Source organism: Stegostoma tigrinum, chromosome 31 (assembly GCF_030684315.1).
Source record: "Stegostoma tigrinum isolate sSteTig4 chromosome 31, sSteTig4.hap1, whole genome shotgun sequence".
In the NCBI taxonomy this organism is placed as follows: Eukaryota; Metazoa; Chordata; class Chondrichthyes; order Orectolobiformes; family Stegostomatidae; genus Stegostoma; species Stegostoma tigrinum.
In genome coordinates, this window is record NC_081384.1 from 21,139,809 (window position 1) to 21,155,611 (window position 15,803).

At 41.4% G+C, this 15,803-nt stretch overlaps 1 protein-coding gene across 1 annotated transcript in view; it reads right to left on the reverse strand.

Moving 5' to 3' along the window:
• Nucleotides 1–4,804: 4,804 nt before the first annotated feature.
• Nucleotides 4,805–15,803, reverse strand: part of LOC125466330 (epsilon-sarcoglycan-like) — a 51,467-nt gene continuing 40,468 nt past the window's right edge. Inside the window, exons 9-12 of the mRNA XM_048560691.1 lie at nucleotides 10,540–10,728; nucleotides 8,025–8,051; nucleotides 7,748–7,779; nucleotides 4,805–5,923 (exon numbers count right to left, since the gene is read on the reverse strand). Coding sequence (XP_048416648.1) covers nucleotides 5,916–5,923; nucleotides 7,748–7,779; nucleotides 8,025–8,051; nucleotides 10,540–10,728 — 256 coding nt within the window. The 3' untranslated portion in view covers nucleotides 4,805–5,915. The remainder of the gene's footprint in view (nucleotides 5,924–7,747; nucleotides 7,780–8,024; nucleotides 8,052–10,539; nucleotides 10,729–15,803) is intronic.

The window sequence follows — 15,803 nt, forward strand, 5'->3', positions numbered from 1 at the left end:
GTTCTGTATAAAGTAACAAAAAGTTGCAAACGACGCTTCCTATTTTTCGCCGCATTCTGCAGTGACCCCGTTCGACACTTGCATTTCTCCGGCAGTCCGATCTCAACTTGGAGAGGAACTTCGGGGGAAACACGCAACTTCGGCTGATTTTAATTGGATCGGTTTAGTTTCTCGACGTTAGGTATTTATAGATCTCTGCGCCGTAATCTTTAACGGCACAATCCGGATGAATTGCTTGCTTTATTTTGTGATGGGACAATCTTTTGCCCCCTTTCGCATTTTCAATCCAATTTTGGTTTGCTTTGGAAATGTTACATTCGGTTTAACTTCCTTGTTCATGAACGAAGGAAGTCAAACACCGGGGTGTACCTTGAGACAGTTAGTACGTTTAACCTAATCATACTCTCGGTGCGTTCATTTCCTAATTCAGAAACGAGGGCGGGTTTGCTGAGTAGTGCACAGGTATTTGTGTGCTTTTGAAAAACTCTTTGAAGAATCGTGGCGCAGTCTGAGATCAGACCATCAGATTCTGTGATTTAATTACACTTCTGAACTGCATACGGTTCTGAAATGAAATTCTCTATGAATTCGGAATGAAGTGGCATTACAAAATTTAGCGAATGTTATATTCCAATCCAGAAATCCGGTTTCTACTTTCTGCGCTGTCGTGGTGGTTTTGTTCCGGACTAACTCATTGTTAGAGAGAATAGGAACTGCAGATGCTGGAGAATCTGAGAATAACAAGGTGTAGAGCTGGATAAACACAGCAGGCCAAACAGTACCAGAGGAGCCGGAAAGCTGACGTTTCGGGTCTGGACCCTTAGCTCATTGTTAGCTGTTTCGGGCAATTGTAGATTTACATTGACATCAAGATGCAAGTCTCTTATCGTCGGCATACAAACAAAACAAAAATCTTCAGGATTAATGTTATCTGTCAACGTGGGCATTGCCAGGGTGAGTGGTGTAAATCTTTCGGATGGATTGAAAGACAGCGGAAAAAAATGATCAAACATTGAGCAAAACGCGCGGGATGTCGGTTCTGGGAAGCCGGAGCTGCCAACTATTCTGGAAGGGAGTCAGGGGTGGAAATCGAGGCTGAACTTACTGTTGTTATTTTATCACCAGCCAACGGGGATAAATGGAGAGGCAGTTTTTTAGCTTTTGAGCCACCGATTTGAAGAAACTTGGCTGAAAACGGGCGCAGCGCCAACTGTCTAATTATTTCAGACGTCGTCGGGACACAAAGGCAGGTCTTAGGAAGCGCCGTTTAGTTTTAACCCTGTTCGCAGTGAAGCACAGTTATTAGCTGAAACGCCCTGAGGGAGATCGCCAGGGTGTAGTTCGGCCAGCCGTGACATGGGCCAAAATTTCAACACAATCACTGACTAGGAGACAAGGGGCCGAATGGAGAGAAGGCGTTGCGCATTAGCTGTTATATAGACTTCAGGCCCGCACTGCTGTTACCTGATTGGCACTGAGCCGTGCAGTCGAGCGATTGGTTACCTGATGCTGACCGCTGATTGGCTGCTTTACATCCCTTATGGCCAATGTGAGGGTGGGTGAATGAGGGGGGAGGATCTGAAACTACTGATTAGTAATGGCTTCCCCTGTTATTCTGTCATTGGCTACCACTTAAATTCACTGGTCCAAGTTTACTTCTGGTCAAACCAACTTCGTATCTCCAATTACAGAAATTCGACCCTCCCTAGCCACTTTCTATCAGATCACAAGCTCCAGCCAAACTATCTGGAGTTGTTGCTCGGAGTGAATATATGGAAATATACAACATAATGTTCCATTTACACACAATAAAAAAAACTTCTTTCGCTGCTTGTACTGCTTTTTAGGCTGAATTAAAATTCTGTATCTGGGTAAATTTAAAATCTTCATTCTCTGCGTCATCTTTCCATAACGTGTAGTCACTCTAAACATTCAATAATTGTATGGCCACAAAGCTGTTCCCAGAGAACTGACAATCTTTGGGCATTAAAATGGTGCTTTGCTGCTGGTACGGCAGAACATTAAATTCTGACAGCAGTGACAAAATGCAAGCGTAACTTCAAAATGCAAAAAGTTGCACAGATATTATACAGTATTGCAGCACTATTTCATGAATTGAAAGGTGAAACTACTTCACATCCTAATGATTATTTCACTTCATGCATTTTTCCATTTATTTGCATGCAAAGAATTCAAGACATTAACTCACTGATGAGATCATCATACACAACTCCAGAGTAGAAACTTGTGTCATAAAATAGCAGATATTGGCTCAGCCAACCATTACAAGCAGTACCTGATATAATATTTTATTACTATTCTAACTCTATTTTGTGTGAAACAAGTTTCAGAGTTGTGGTAGGAGCAGAAAGACTTGCATTTTCTGAGTGACTTCTGTTACCTCAGAAACTTCCAAAATCCTTTGCAGCCAATGAAATGTTTTTTGAAGAGTAATGCTTGGAATGCAGGAAACAAAAGATAATGTGCACACTATAAACTCCCACCAATAGATAAAATTGATACCGAGCAGGTAAATTTTTTGTGATGTTGATTGAGGAATGAATATTGACCAGCGCATGGGGCCAACTCTTCTGCTGTCCTTAGAAATTTTGCCACAGGACTTTTGCATCCATGTGGCGGGAGCTTTGGCACCTTATTTCGAGGTACCTCGGTTGTAGCAGCACTCCCTCAGTTTTAGGCAGGTGTATCAGCCCAAATTTTGTCCTCAAATCGCGTTATACTTGAAGCCACAACCAGAAGTCAGAATGCTGCCCAGTGAGCTAGGGCTAATTACAAAATAAGTCTGCTACTTCAGAGACTATGGCCTGACCTTGTATTGCAATTCAAAACCAACTCATTTCATTACTTGTCTGTTACTGTAAAAAAAACATGACTTTTGTTAATGCTACATTAATTGGGTGCAAAATATTAAAGTCAGCTTTTCATTTATTGCAAACAATTTTGCTTGGACTCCAGGCAAAAAAGGATTTGTGCCCTCTGTAAAAATTGACAGGTGACTACCAAAACAAAATTAGGACAACTAGTAAAGATAGCAAAAGCAAAGCACTAAGGATGATGGAGGCCTGAAAGAAAAACAAAATGATGGAAAAACTCAACAAGTCTGGCAACATCCATGGAGAGACAAATAGAGTTCACGTTTTAAGTCCAAGTCCAAAATATCTCGTCTGTAGAACCGAAAGGGGCTGGGAAGTGATAGTTTTTACGCTGTTGAGAAAGATGGGGATAAGCAAGTGGAACAGATGGCAAAAGCGATCAGAACGAAAGGCGAAGGGAATGCCAATAGTAACAGAGGAATGATGTAGTTGAAGACTTTGTGTTAATGGCAATGTTAATAGCAATAATTAGATCAACTTTGCTGGGAGGAAACACTTACAGACATGACACATGGAGGACAGAGTTCATGGTGTGAAGTTGTTGAACTCAACACAGAATTCTGAGGCTGTGAACTGCTTAAGTGAAAAATAAGACACTGTTCCTCCAGCTTACGTTGGGCCTTGCTGGAACACTACAGCAGGCCTAAGACAGAAAAGTTAGCATGAGAGCAAGATGGCACATAGAAATCGTAAGTGACGAGAAAATTAAGGTCATTTTTGAGGACAGAGGAGAGACACTGAATAAGTGATCACCCAGTCTGTGTTTGATCTCACTAGTGAGGAGACCACATTGTGCGCTATGAATACAGGAGACCAGATTGAAAGAAGGACAACTTCTTCACCTGGAAGGTGTGTTTGCAGCCTTAGACAATGTGGAGGAGAAGGTAAAAGGCCAAGTGTTACACCTTCTATTAGTGGATAGACTGTCCCTAGAAAAGGAAGCAGTGAAGTCAAGAAAGCAAAGGAACAAATTGCTGATGACCAAGTGAAGGATTTAAATTGGAATCGAAATTGATTCATTTATCCAAATAAAGACAAAAACAGGAAACAGCATTGGTGATTCATCAATATACTGGAGAAAGATTTGAGGGAGGGAACCCAAGTAGGTCTGAAATGTGTTCTGCTTTTCCCACAAAGAGACAGGCATACTGTTACCATGCAGATGTTCATAGCCATATCTTTTACTTGGAGAAAGTGATGATGTGGAGATTCTGGAATTGGTGTTGGGCAGACAATGTCAAAAATCACATGATACCAGGCTATAGTCCAATAGGTTTATTTGAAGACACAAGCTTTCAGAGAGCAAGACTCCAAATGTTTGTGTCTTAAAATAAACCTGTTGGACTATAACCTGGTGTCATGTGATTTTGGAACTGGAGAAAGTGAGGCAATTGAAAGAGAAATTGCTCAAAGTTGGAACATGTTCAACCAGGCAAAGAAGGGTGATGGTGGATGGGAACTGTTAAGGGCTCCTTCCAAGGAAGACATGAAGAACCTCAATTCATCCTGATGTGGAATGGAGGTATAGAAATAATTCACATCCATGGAAGAGGATGTGGCTGGTGTCAAGCAACTGTCAATAGTGGAACTGATGTAATGCATCAGACCACCTAAATGTGAGTGTTAAGAGAATGGACAAAGGGAGAATTCTAAAGCATCCGTTCTAACTGCAGTCAGGTCACATTATTTACTGCTTACATAATTTACATTATTTGTTGTGTCTCAGATTTATAATGCATTACTGCATGTGTTCCAGGCTTTGGCATTGAATAGACTTCATCCTTCATCCCTGATAATCCAAGAGCCGTTGTCAATGAAGGGCCAGCCTTCTATGAACAGTGAAGTTTCTCTTTAAAATGGTGTAAAAACAGACAAAGCACTTATTCTCTAAAATGAGGAGAACTCTGAAATTACTGGCAAATATGCGTCTTTAATCTGTATTCTCTTCCCATTGACTTAGAATACAGAGCTAACTGATATCGCTGTAGCATCATATATCATGGAACAAGGTTAAAGAAGTACTTCTTGAAGCAAACACATGCAATGTGTAAACAATGAATTCAGATAATGGAAAGTTGTGTTATATACTTGAGTGTGATGGGTTTTGTATTACATAGAAGATTCCTATGTATTTAATTTAAATACAAAACAAGAATTCGGAGCTCCATCTCAAATGTAAGATACAAATATATTTTGCAAAATTTATTTTCTGTTTCACAGTACTCTGTTGAAAATCATTTTCAGTGTGTCATTCATTGCATCTTTCATCTTGAAGCCACTAGTAAACTTAGCACAAGGTGACTGACTCTCTGTAGAAGTATGTAGTTTGATATTTGTCTTGGGCAGTCGTGCAAAATGGATTGTATTGGATTGGCTACCAGGTACCCATGGCATCTGATATTTTGTTCCATTGTTTTAATGGGATTAAATGTGCTCCAATACCCAATCCACAAAATGTACTCTGTACAACTAGGGGAAAGAAATGAAATTCATAAAGCGCCTATAAAGCCTACATTGCCGAAAACAATATTTCAATTAAGCATTAATTCCACATGAAGACTCAGATACTATCTATAAACCATTAAATCTTTACTTTTTTGGTGCATCATTGCCTTGTAACTAGATCACTTCATTCGGGTCATTCTGTGTAGTTTAACATAAAGCTTAAAAGCCCACGGACTGATATTTCCATACAAATCTGGTAAAACACTTATTAATGTTCTTTGGTATTTTCACAAAGGTGTTATGCTCATAACACATTAACTTGCTGAAATTGTGCATTGCAATTTCCTTGTAACAATACCAAGTTTGCTTAATTAGTTACTTAACTCACATAGAATGAAGCGCTACAGATGTCAGCAGGCATGACAGAACACATAGCTTATGATCGTTAGAAATCAATGGCATAAATCTAAGTGCACATGCATTTCCATCATGGCGTCTTTCTCATTTTCATTATAGAAGGGGTGTATTTTGTATTGGCGTGATTAGTATCCAGTCCACAGCCTTTTCTTTATGCCTTTACGTACCTATTTAAAAAGAAACACACTTCTAAGTTTTAACATCCATGAAAGAGTAGTTCCTTTATAATGAAAATATGTGGCAGACATCGAGGTCAGCACTGATAATAAATATATTACCTACCACATTGGAACATAGGGATACAAATAGGCCATTTAACCCATGCAGCCTTTTTGGCTATTTAATCTGATCGTGGCTGAATGAACAAATCAATTTGTTTTATGCGCACTATCTCCAGAACTATTTATGCCATTAATAATCAAAAATGTATCAATATCCATTTTAGATATGTGTAAAATCCACAAGCCTCTTGGGTTCATAATTTCAAACATTCACTATTCACGAAGTAAAATTGGCCATGTCTTGGTCAATCACTAAACCTGTCTAAATCCTCCTGAAAATGTTTTAAACTTTCATCACAACACGCAGTCCTGCTGAGCTTTGTAATATCAAAAACATCGGTAATAGTATAGTTGGTCTCCATTATCTAAACCATTGATAAAGATTGTGAACAGCTAAGACCCAAGTACTGATGTTTGTGGGTCCCAGTGGCCACAGTCTCCCGATGTGAGAATGACCCATTTAGAGTCATAGAGATATACAGCACGGAAATAGACCCTTCAGTCTAACTCGTCCATGCCGACCAGATATCCTAAATAAATCTAGTACCGTTTTCAAGCATTTGGCCCATATCTCTCTAAACTCTTCCTGTTGAAGTACCCACCCAGATGCCTTTTAAATGTTGTAATTGTACCAGCCTCCACCACTTCCTCTGGAGGCTCATTCCACACATGCAACACCCCCAACATGAAGTGTTGCCCCTTATGTCCCTTTTTAAATCTTTCCCCACTCACCTTTAAACCTATGCTTTCTAGTTTTGGACACCCCCATCCCAGGGAAAAATACCTTGGCTATTTACCCCATCCATGCCCCTCATGATTTTATAAACTTCTATAAGATCACCCCTCAGCCTCCAAAACTCCAGGAGAAAAAAGCCCCAGCCTATACAGCCTCTCCTGATAGTCAAACACTTCAACCCTGGTCAAATTGAAAATCATGAAATGAGTTAGGCAGGGGTATCTCTCTGGCATCGCCTTCCTTACTGTGTCTCTTTACTCTGACTATCCCTTTACTTTAATTTCCTGTAATTTACATTTACCGGCATTACCAACGCTGAATCCTCCACCATCGACATCCTGGGGGATATCAGTGACTAGACAACATAAATACTGTGGCTGCAAAAACCAGTCTGAGATTGGGAAGTATGTGCCAAGTAGCTCACCTTCTGATTCCCTGACACCTGTCCACCATCAACAGGAGAGTAATGACACACAGCAACATTCCTGGATGAGTGTGGGGGACTAACAGGGAGATTCAATTAAAGTGTTTAAGATGATAACATAATGTAATAGGGTAGATAAAAAGAAGCTACTTCTTCTGGAAGGGTAGATCAGAGCAAGGAACGTAACATCAAAATCAGCATTAAGCAGGTCAGGAGCATGTCAGAATGCACATCATCATAGAAAACTGGTAACAGAAGTCTTGTAGCAATTGAGGATATATCAGTTGTAAATGTCAAAATGAAGACTGCTTTTTTTAAATTAGGTAATGGTGTTAAGAGATCAGGAGCTAAAGAATACACAGAGAGTTAGTTAAAAAACAGAACAGCAATGATTTAATTAAATTGTTGATTAGATTGGAGCAACTGCATGGTTTGTTTCTGGTCCTATATTCCTAATGCCCATGTTAACAAAATGTTTAAATAATATTGCAATTTTTCTATACTTTAGAAGTTACATACTATTATATTCTTATGATGTTGAAATACCTACCAGTTTCTTGCTGTTGTGTTTTTGGCTGGTTTCTGCAAAAGACAAAATCCATAAAGAAATAATTATGGCTGTTAGATAATTTACTTACTGTAGCAGTATCATGCATTGAACTGTAGATGGTGTGAAAGTTCTGCTACAAGCAGATTGCTATTATGTTCGTTAGTTGGCCATATCAGTTTGGATTTGTATTTAAATCACCAGCTAGCTCAATAATGTTTAAAAGCATTTAATATCATTTAATTAAGCTTGTTAATTTACAACTTGATGGCAAACTCACCTTGGATAGGGGTCACTATAAGGCTCCCTATGAAAACAAAATGTTTTCAATCATGAATAAATGACAATAGCTAAAATGTGCAAATTTAATATGTACTTATCTGCTAAATCTAGTAATTAATAATCTAGGCAAATTCCTATACAAAAAAGTGAAAAATTCTTTTAATCCCCTGGTGAATTTTAATCCAGCATTTGTAGTTACCTTCCAGGATAACCTGGGTTAGAAATTCCTTTTTATTCTGCTATGTTTGAGCATGAAATCATAGTTTCATTGACGAGTTTTCTATTGGAACATGCTGTGTGGGAAATCCTGTCAAAAACAGATGGATGCCAAATGGGTAAGGGATTTATTAGATGTCCCTGTCAGCTGCCTGAAATGAGTTTGGCTTTACATATGGGGTGGGGGTGGGGCGGGGGGGTTCTGTACCTATATTCAGATCATTTTCAAAGATTGTTCAAATTGTTGAGTTGCTCATTCCTATGGCTGCTCAGGAAAACGTGGCAAAAATAGACTATGTAAACTTTCTTTTATGTATTTATGTTGCAATATTTATGAACATACCTTTTTTACATTTTGATTATGTTATCAAATGTTGTCTTTTTTATTGATCTCATGTCATAAAAGAAATAAACGTGTAATTTTTTTTCTGAGCAGGATAATGTGACCAGTATTGAAGGATTCATTGTAAACGAAGCAGATCTATAATTGTAGTTTGAATTTTTAAATAATTATCTTTTATTCTTTTCATTTACATTGTTTTTACTTGTAAATCTTGTAAATATGAAATTTGAATGTATCATAATGTTGTCATGAAATGTATAATGCTTTAAAGCTATAAATGTCAGAATAAATAATATTTAAAGCCATCCAGTACCGTGTTATGGAGCTTATTTTAGAAACACGGTTTTGCCAGGGTGCCCCACCTGCCATATTTTCAATTTCATTTCATTTCCTTTTCATTTGCAAAGGACCTGCGCAGATTCTAGCACATGTGATTGATCTGCACAGTGAGTCCAATTGGTAATCTTAACTTGGTTGTGCATGCAGTTCTAAACTCAATTGGGATTGCTTGGCATGTGTTGTTTAATCTAACCATCACATCTAATGTTGGACACTAGGTTCTGAGGTTTGCAAGCACAAGCTGTTTAAGTGCGGTCAGTTCTTAGCCTCTGAACAGTAGAAGGAACCAACCATTTGATACTATCAGTTAGGCATTGGGATGTAAAGGCTGACACATCACCAGCACATTATTTAAAAAATAATGCTCAAGTTCTAAGAGACTAAATAATATTATTTCTTTCAACTCAGTCTGGAGCAAGATCTCATTATGGAGGAGAGAACAAAGAGTCTCTTCAGTTTCTTCTGTACAATTAAGTGAATTTCATTATTCAATATTTTATACCATTTCATTAGGTACTTGTGTCATTAAGAGGTAGTACACTGTTTAACGAATGCTTGAAAGCCAATTACAGCAGATGTTGATAAAATGGAAAGTAGTTAGTGAAGTGAGCAAATTGTGCTACAGGATTTATTTTACAGCTTAATAAAATCTTGTACCTGAAACATCAGAGCTTTGTTCTTTGTAATATGATATGTAGCATAGTCCACTCATTTACTTTAAATGTTTTATGTTAAATCTTAATATTTAGCACTGAAAGCTATCTAGATAAGAGTTTTACAGACACTTTTTTTAAAAAAATGGTCATACAGTGCTATTCCACGTCCCTGCAATAACATTTTATAACTGTTTTTGAAGTCAAATTGGATGAAATAAGAACTATCTTCATTTGGTGATTATGCAGCAATGAGAGTTTACAGCTCCGTCTTCTTCCAGTTCTGGCCTTTTCTGCTTCACTTATTTTAATCTCTCCACCGTATTGACTACTTTTAAATACAAACACCTGAAACTGTAGAATTTCCTCACAAAACTTCTCCACCTTTACATTTCTTTCCTGTTTTTACAACAGTTCTTAAAAACTAACTCTTTGTCAGTGACATTAAGTATTTTGGGACATTTTGTAATGTTACAGGTATGATAGAAATGCAAGGTGTGGTTGTTTTGGGTCCTTGCAATATCAATCTAGCACCCACTCCAATTTCTATATTTGTCACACAGTCTGGAACTTTTCTGAATTAAGTTTTTAAAAATATTTTAAATTCCTGTACAATGACAATGCTTTTGTAACTGTCTCTGAACAACATTAGCAACAGGGAAAGCAAGCATTTACTCGCAGCAATCTTAACAATTTCATTTACCATGAGACTAAGCTGACATTGCAGGTGAGTAATTAACTACAATAATAAGTTTATTTGATTTCAGATTTTTTGATGCAAAATTGAAGTTGCAGCGTTCAATTAGTAAGCATCAAACATAGTTTTCTCAACATGAAGCAACAATAAGCAGTAAATGTACAATATATTCAACAGAGAATTGAAAGTCACTGAGCACTCACAATTTTTTGCTCAATTTTCTCCTATACTATGACAATTTTGCAAATGGGAAAGGGGAACTTACTGTTGGTCCAATACAAGAGGTACACGGGAAGTGTCATAGTTGAAAGGCAGAGGTGGTGGTGCTCTTTCTCCAGTTCTTGCATTAAACATAGGGAGAGTGGAGAGAGGCCGGATGCCATCCCTGCTTTTAGCCAAATCTCTAAGTTCACTGGTATTATCTTGAATCGAATGGTGATGAACAAGTTGTATGCTAAAACAGTAAAACATAGAAGGCACGTGATAGAAATAAAAAATATTTTGAACCTATACCTCACTTGCAATGATTTAGTGCACTTGTAATAAGTAAAGCAGGAATCCAGCGTTTCCAGAGGTCTAAGAGCTTGTTCAAGTTTTAAGGTTGGAGAAACAGCAATGCCGAATCCCAGTGCTTTCCAAAGGGAGGTGGGGGCAGGAAGTGGAAAATATAAAACGTAGTGTTGGATACGAGTGTTCCTGTAAAGCCTGCAAGACTGGCTAGAGATCAGTTAGGGCATTGAAATTGTCCCCCTTTATATTAAACTGGGGTCTGAAGCTTTTGCTCATTTGGATGTGAAGATTCAAAGAAGAGCAGGAGAGCTTGTACCAGGTATTGTGCAACATTTTGCCCTCCACCAACATGTACGAGAACAGATTATTGATTTCATTGCTGGTCACTGCTGTTTGCAAATTAACCATTTCTTTTCCTATCTTCTAGAGTAATCCATCATCAGAGTAATTCTTATTCCAAGCTATCCTGCCCTCTCTAGAACAGGAAGTGTCAGCATTGGTTAACACCATGTACAGGAATTGGGAACAGGATGTTTGGCTCAATTTAAATAAACTGCCAAACAAAAAAAAAGATACTTACCAGGCAAATACCTCAAGTGTTCAATATGGTTACTATCATCTTGGTTAGTACTCTACTTGATACATGAACTGTAGAGCTCTTTTATTGCTTTACATGCAGACTGATACTCCAACAGAGCATCTAGTTAAGCTATAGCTTACAATTGAAACCCTTGGCTTATTAACAAATGCAACTTTGCAACACCCACAATCTGTTTGCATTGTGTATGAACAACTGCTGCATTCAGACGTGAAATCACTGTGTTATGCATTTAACTTGCATCATCTGAAAAAAAATTAGCTGTTGGCTTCACAGAATGGTGCATCCCACAAGGAAGTGGAGTCAAAGTGAACTCTGGTACAAAATTATTAGCACTTGAATCTCACTGAGAAGGTTCATCTCAATTTCCTTGTTCACAACACAACGACGATAAACAAACAAAATAAATGAAGTCTGGGATGTCTGTACTGCTCAGGACTAATACCATTTCATTTTTGTCATTTCTTTTCCTGAATCCTACTCATTCCAAAATAGGCATCAATTTGACCACTTAAATACAATATATATTGCCTTCACTGTAATCAAAATTTAAAAGAGTATCTAACAGCCAACAGAAAACTTCTCTGAGAAAGAAAAAGCTTGGGGAGAAAGTTGAATTGTTCCACAAAGGGTACATACATCTTAAATGAACTGAATTAGAGTTAAGAAACAGTTGGAACTGCCATTGCTGGAGAATCTGAGATAACAACGTGTAGAGCTGGATGAACACAGCAGCCCAAGCAGAGTCAAAGGAGCAAGAAAGCTGACGTTTTGGGCCTAGACCCTTCTTCCGAAAGGGGGCAGGGGAAAGGGGCTCTGAAATAAATAGAGAGAGGGGGGAGGCAATGATGGGAGGTGGATTGAGGAGCAGATAGGTGGAGAGAAGACGGACAGGTCAAGGAGGCAGGGATAGACCTAATAAAGGTGAGTGTAGATACAGAGTTCTGATGGAGGTTGGTCAGTTGGGAGGGAGGAGCGGGTAGGTGGGAAGGAAGATGGACAGGTCAAGGGGGCAGGAATGAGGCTAGTAGGTAAGGAGTGGGGTTGGGGGTTGGTCAGTGAGGTGGGAGGAGCAGATAGGTGGGAGAAAAGACAGACAGGTCAAGGAGGTGGGACGAGCTAGGCTGGTCTTGGGATAAGGTCAGGGGTGGGGAGATTGTGAAACTTGTGAAGTCCACATTGAGACCATTGGGCTGCAGGGTCCCCAAGCAAAATATGAGATGCTTTCCCTTCAACCTTCGGGTGGCATCATTGTGGCACTGGAGGAGGTTTAGGATGGACATGTCATCCAAGGAGTGGGAGGGGGAGTTGAAGTGGTTCACGACTGGGAGGTGCAGTCGTTTGTCACAAGCCGAGCGTAGATGTTCCACAAAGTGGTCTCCAAGCCTCCTCTTGGTTTACCCAATGTAGAGAAGGCCACATCGGGAACAGCAAATACAATATATCACATTAGTGGATGTGTAGGTAAACATCCGTTTAATGTGAAAGGTTTTCTTGGGGCCTGGGATGGGGGTATGGTGGAGGTGTAGGGGCAGGTGTAGCACTTCCTGCGATTGCAGGGAGAAGTGCTGGGGATGTTGGGCTAGTGGGGAGTGGGGAGCAGATGAGGGAGTCACAGGGTGACCGGTCCATCTGAAAGGCTGATAAGGGTGGGGAGGCAAAAATGTCCTTGGTAGTGAGGTCAGATTGCAAGTGGTGGAAATGGCCGAGGATGATGTATTGAATCTGGAGGTTGGTGGAGTGATACGTGAGGACAAGGGGAATTCTGTCTTTGCTGTTATTATAGGGAGGGGGTATGAAGATGAGTTGCAGGAAGTGTGAGAGATGCAGTCGAAGGCTTTTTCAACCACTGTGGAGGGGAAATTGTGGTCCTTGAAAAATGAGGACATCTGAGAAGTCCGGGAGTGGAATGCCTCATCTTGGGAGCAGAGGCAAAGGAATTGGGAATAGGGAATGGCATTCTTGCAGGAAGATGGGTAAGAGGAGGATATTCTAGGTAGCTGAGGGAGTTAGTAGGCTTGAAATAGATATCAGTTTTCAGGTGGTTGCCAGAGATAGAAACAGAGCGGTCCAGGAAGGAGAGAGAGGGGTCAGAGATTGTCCAGGTGAACTTAAGGTTGGGGTGGAAGGTGTTAGTAAAGCGGATGAACTGTTTGAACTCCCCATGGGAGCACGAGGCAGTGCCAATACAGTCATTGATATAACGGAGGAAGAGGTTGGGGATGGGGCCTGAGTAGCTGCGGAAGAGGGATTGTTCTATGTATCCTACAAAGAGACAGGCATATCTTGGGCACACGCGGGTACCCATGGCCACCCGTTTTGTCTGTAGGAAGTGGGAACAGTTGAAGGAGAAGTTGTTAAGGGTAAGGACTGATTTGGTTAGACGGATAAGAGTGTCAGTGGAGGGGGACTGGTCGGGCCTGCAGAAGAGGAAGAAGAGGAGGGCCTTTAGGCCATCTGCATGGGGAATGCAAGAACATAGAGACTGGGCGCCATGGTAAAGATGAGGTGTTGGGGGCCAGGCAATTGGAAGTTTTGGAGGAGGTGGAGGGTGTCGGTGTTGTCACAGACATAGGTGGGGAGTTCCTGGACCAAGGGGGAGAAAATGGAGTCAGATAAGTTCAGCGGGGCAGGAACAGGCAGCAACAATGGGTTGACCAGGGCAGTCAGGTTTATGGATTTTTGAAAAGAGATAGAAACAGGTGGTGTGGGGTTGGGGAACGATGAGGTTGGAGGCTGTGGGTGGGAGGTCACCTGAGGTGATGAGGTCGTGGATGGTTTGGGAGATGATGTTTTTGTGGTCGGGGGGGGGGGTCATGATCAAGGGGGCGGTAGGAGGAAGCGACAGAGAGTTGGCGCCACTTCCTGCAGACAATGGAGGTGGCCATGGGTACCCACATGGGCCTAAGCGATGCCTGCCTCTTTGTAGGATATGTGGAAGAGTCCCTCTTCTACAGCTACTCTGGCCCCATGCCCCACCTCGTCCTCCGTTATATCAATGACTGTATCGGTACCGCCTCATGCTCCCATGAGGAGCTCAAACAGTTTCTCCACTTCCCCAACGCCTTCCACCCCAACCTTAAGTTTACCTGGGCCATCTCTGATACCTGTTTCTCCTTCCTGGACCTGTCTGTTTCCATCTCTGGCAACCACCTGGAAACTGATGTCTATTTCAAGCCCACCACTAGGTAGCCCACAGCTACCTAGAATACACCTCTTCCCACCCAGCTTCCTGCAAAAATGCCATTCCCTATTCCCAATTCCTTTGCCTCCACCATGTCTGCTCCTTAGACAAGGCATTCCACTCTCAAACATCTCTGGTGTCGTCATTTTTCAAGGACCACAATTTCCCCTCCACAGTGGTCAAAAACACCCTCATCCGCATCTCTCACATTTGCCGCAACTCATCCCTCATACCCCCTCCCTGTAATAACAATAAAGACAGAATTCCCCTCGTCCTCACGTATCACTCCACCAACCTCCGGATTCAATGCATCATCTTCTGACACTTTCACCACCTGCAATCTGACCCCACTACCAAGGACATTTTTCCCTCTCCACCCTTGTCCGCCTTCCAGAGGGACCGCTCATTCTGTGACTCCCTCATCTGCTCCACACTCCCCACTAGCCCACCACCCCTGGCACTTTTCTTTGCAAAATCGCAGGAAGTGCTGCCCCTGCCCCTACACCTCCACCTCCACCTCACCCCCGTCCCAGGCCCCAAGAAAACCTTCTACATTAAACAGATGTTCACCTGCAAAACGGCTAATGTGGTGTATTGCATTTGCTGTTCCCGATGTGGCCTCCTCTACATCAGGGAACGCAAGCAGACGCTTGGAAGCTGCTTTGTGGAACACCTACGCTCAGTTGCGAACCACTTCAATTCCCCTCCCACTCCTTAGACAGCACGCCCATCCTCGGCCTCCTCCAGTGCCACAATGATGCCACCTGAAGGTTGAAGGAAAAGCATCTCATATTTTGCTTGGGGACCCTGCAGCCCAATGGTCTCAATGTGGACTTCACAAGTTTCACAATCTCCCCACCCCCGACCTCATCCCAAGACCAGCCTAGCTTGCCCCCTCCTCCTTGACCTGTCAGTCTTTTCTCCCATCTATCTGCTTCTCCCACCCCACTGACCAACCCCCAAACCCATTTCCTACCTAATGACCTCATTGCTGTCCCCTTGACCTGTCCTTCTTCCCTCCCACTTACTCGCCCCACCCTCCCAACTGACCAACCACCATCCCAACTCCCTACCTACAGTCACCTTTACTGGGTCCATCCCTGCCTCCTTGATCTGTATGTCTTTTCTCCACCTTATCTGCTCCTCAATCCACCTTCCATCATCACCTCCCCCTCTCTCTATTTATTTCAGAGTCCCCTTCCCGTCCCCCATTTCTGAAGAAGGGTCCAGACCTGAA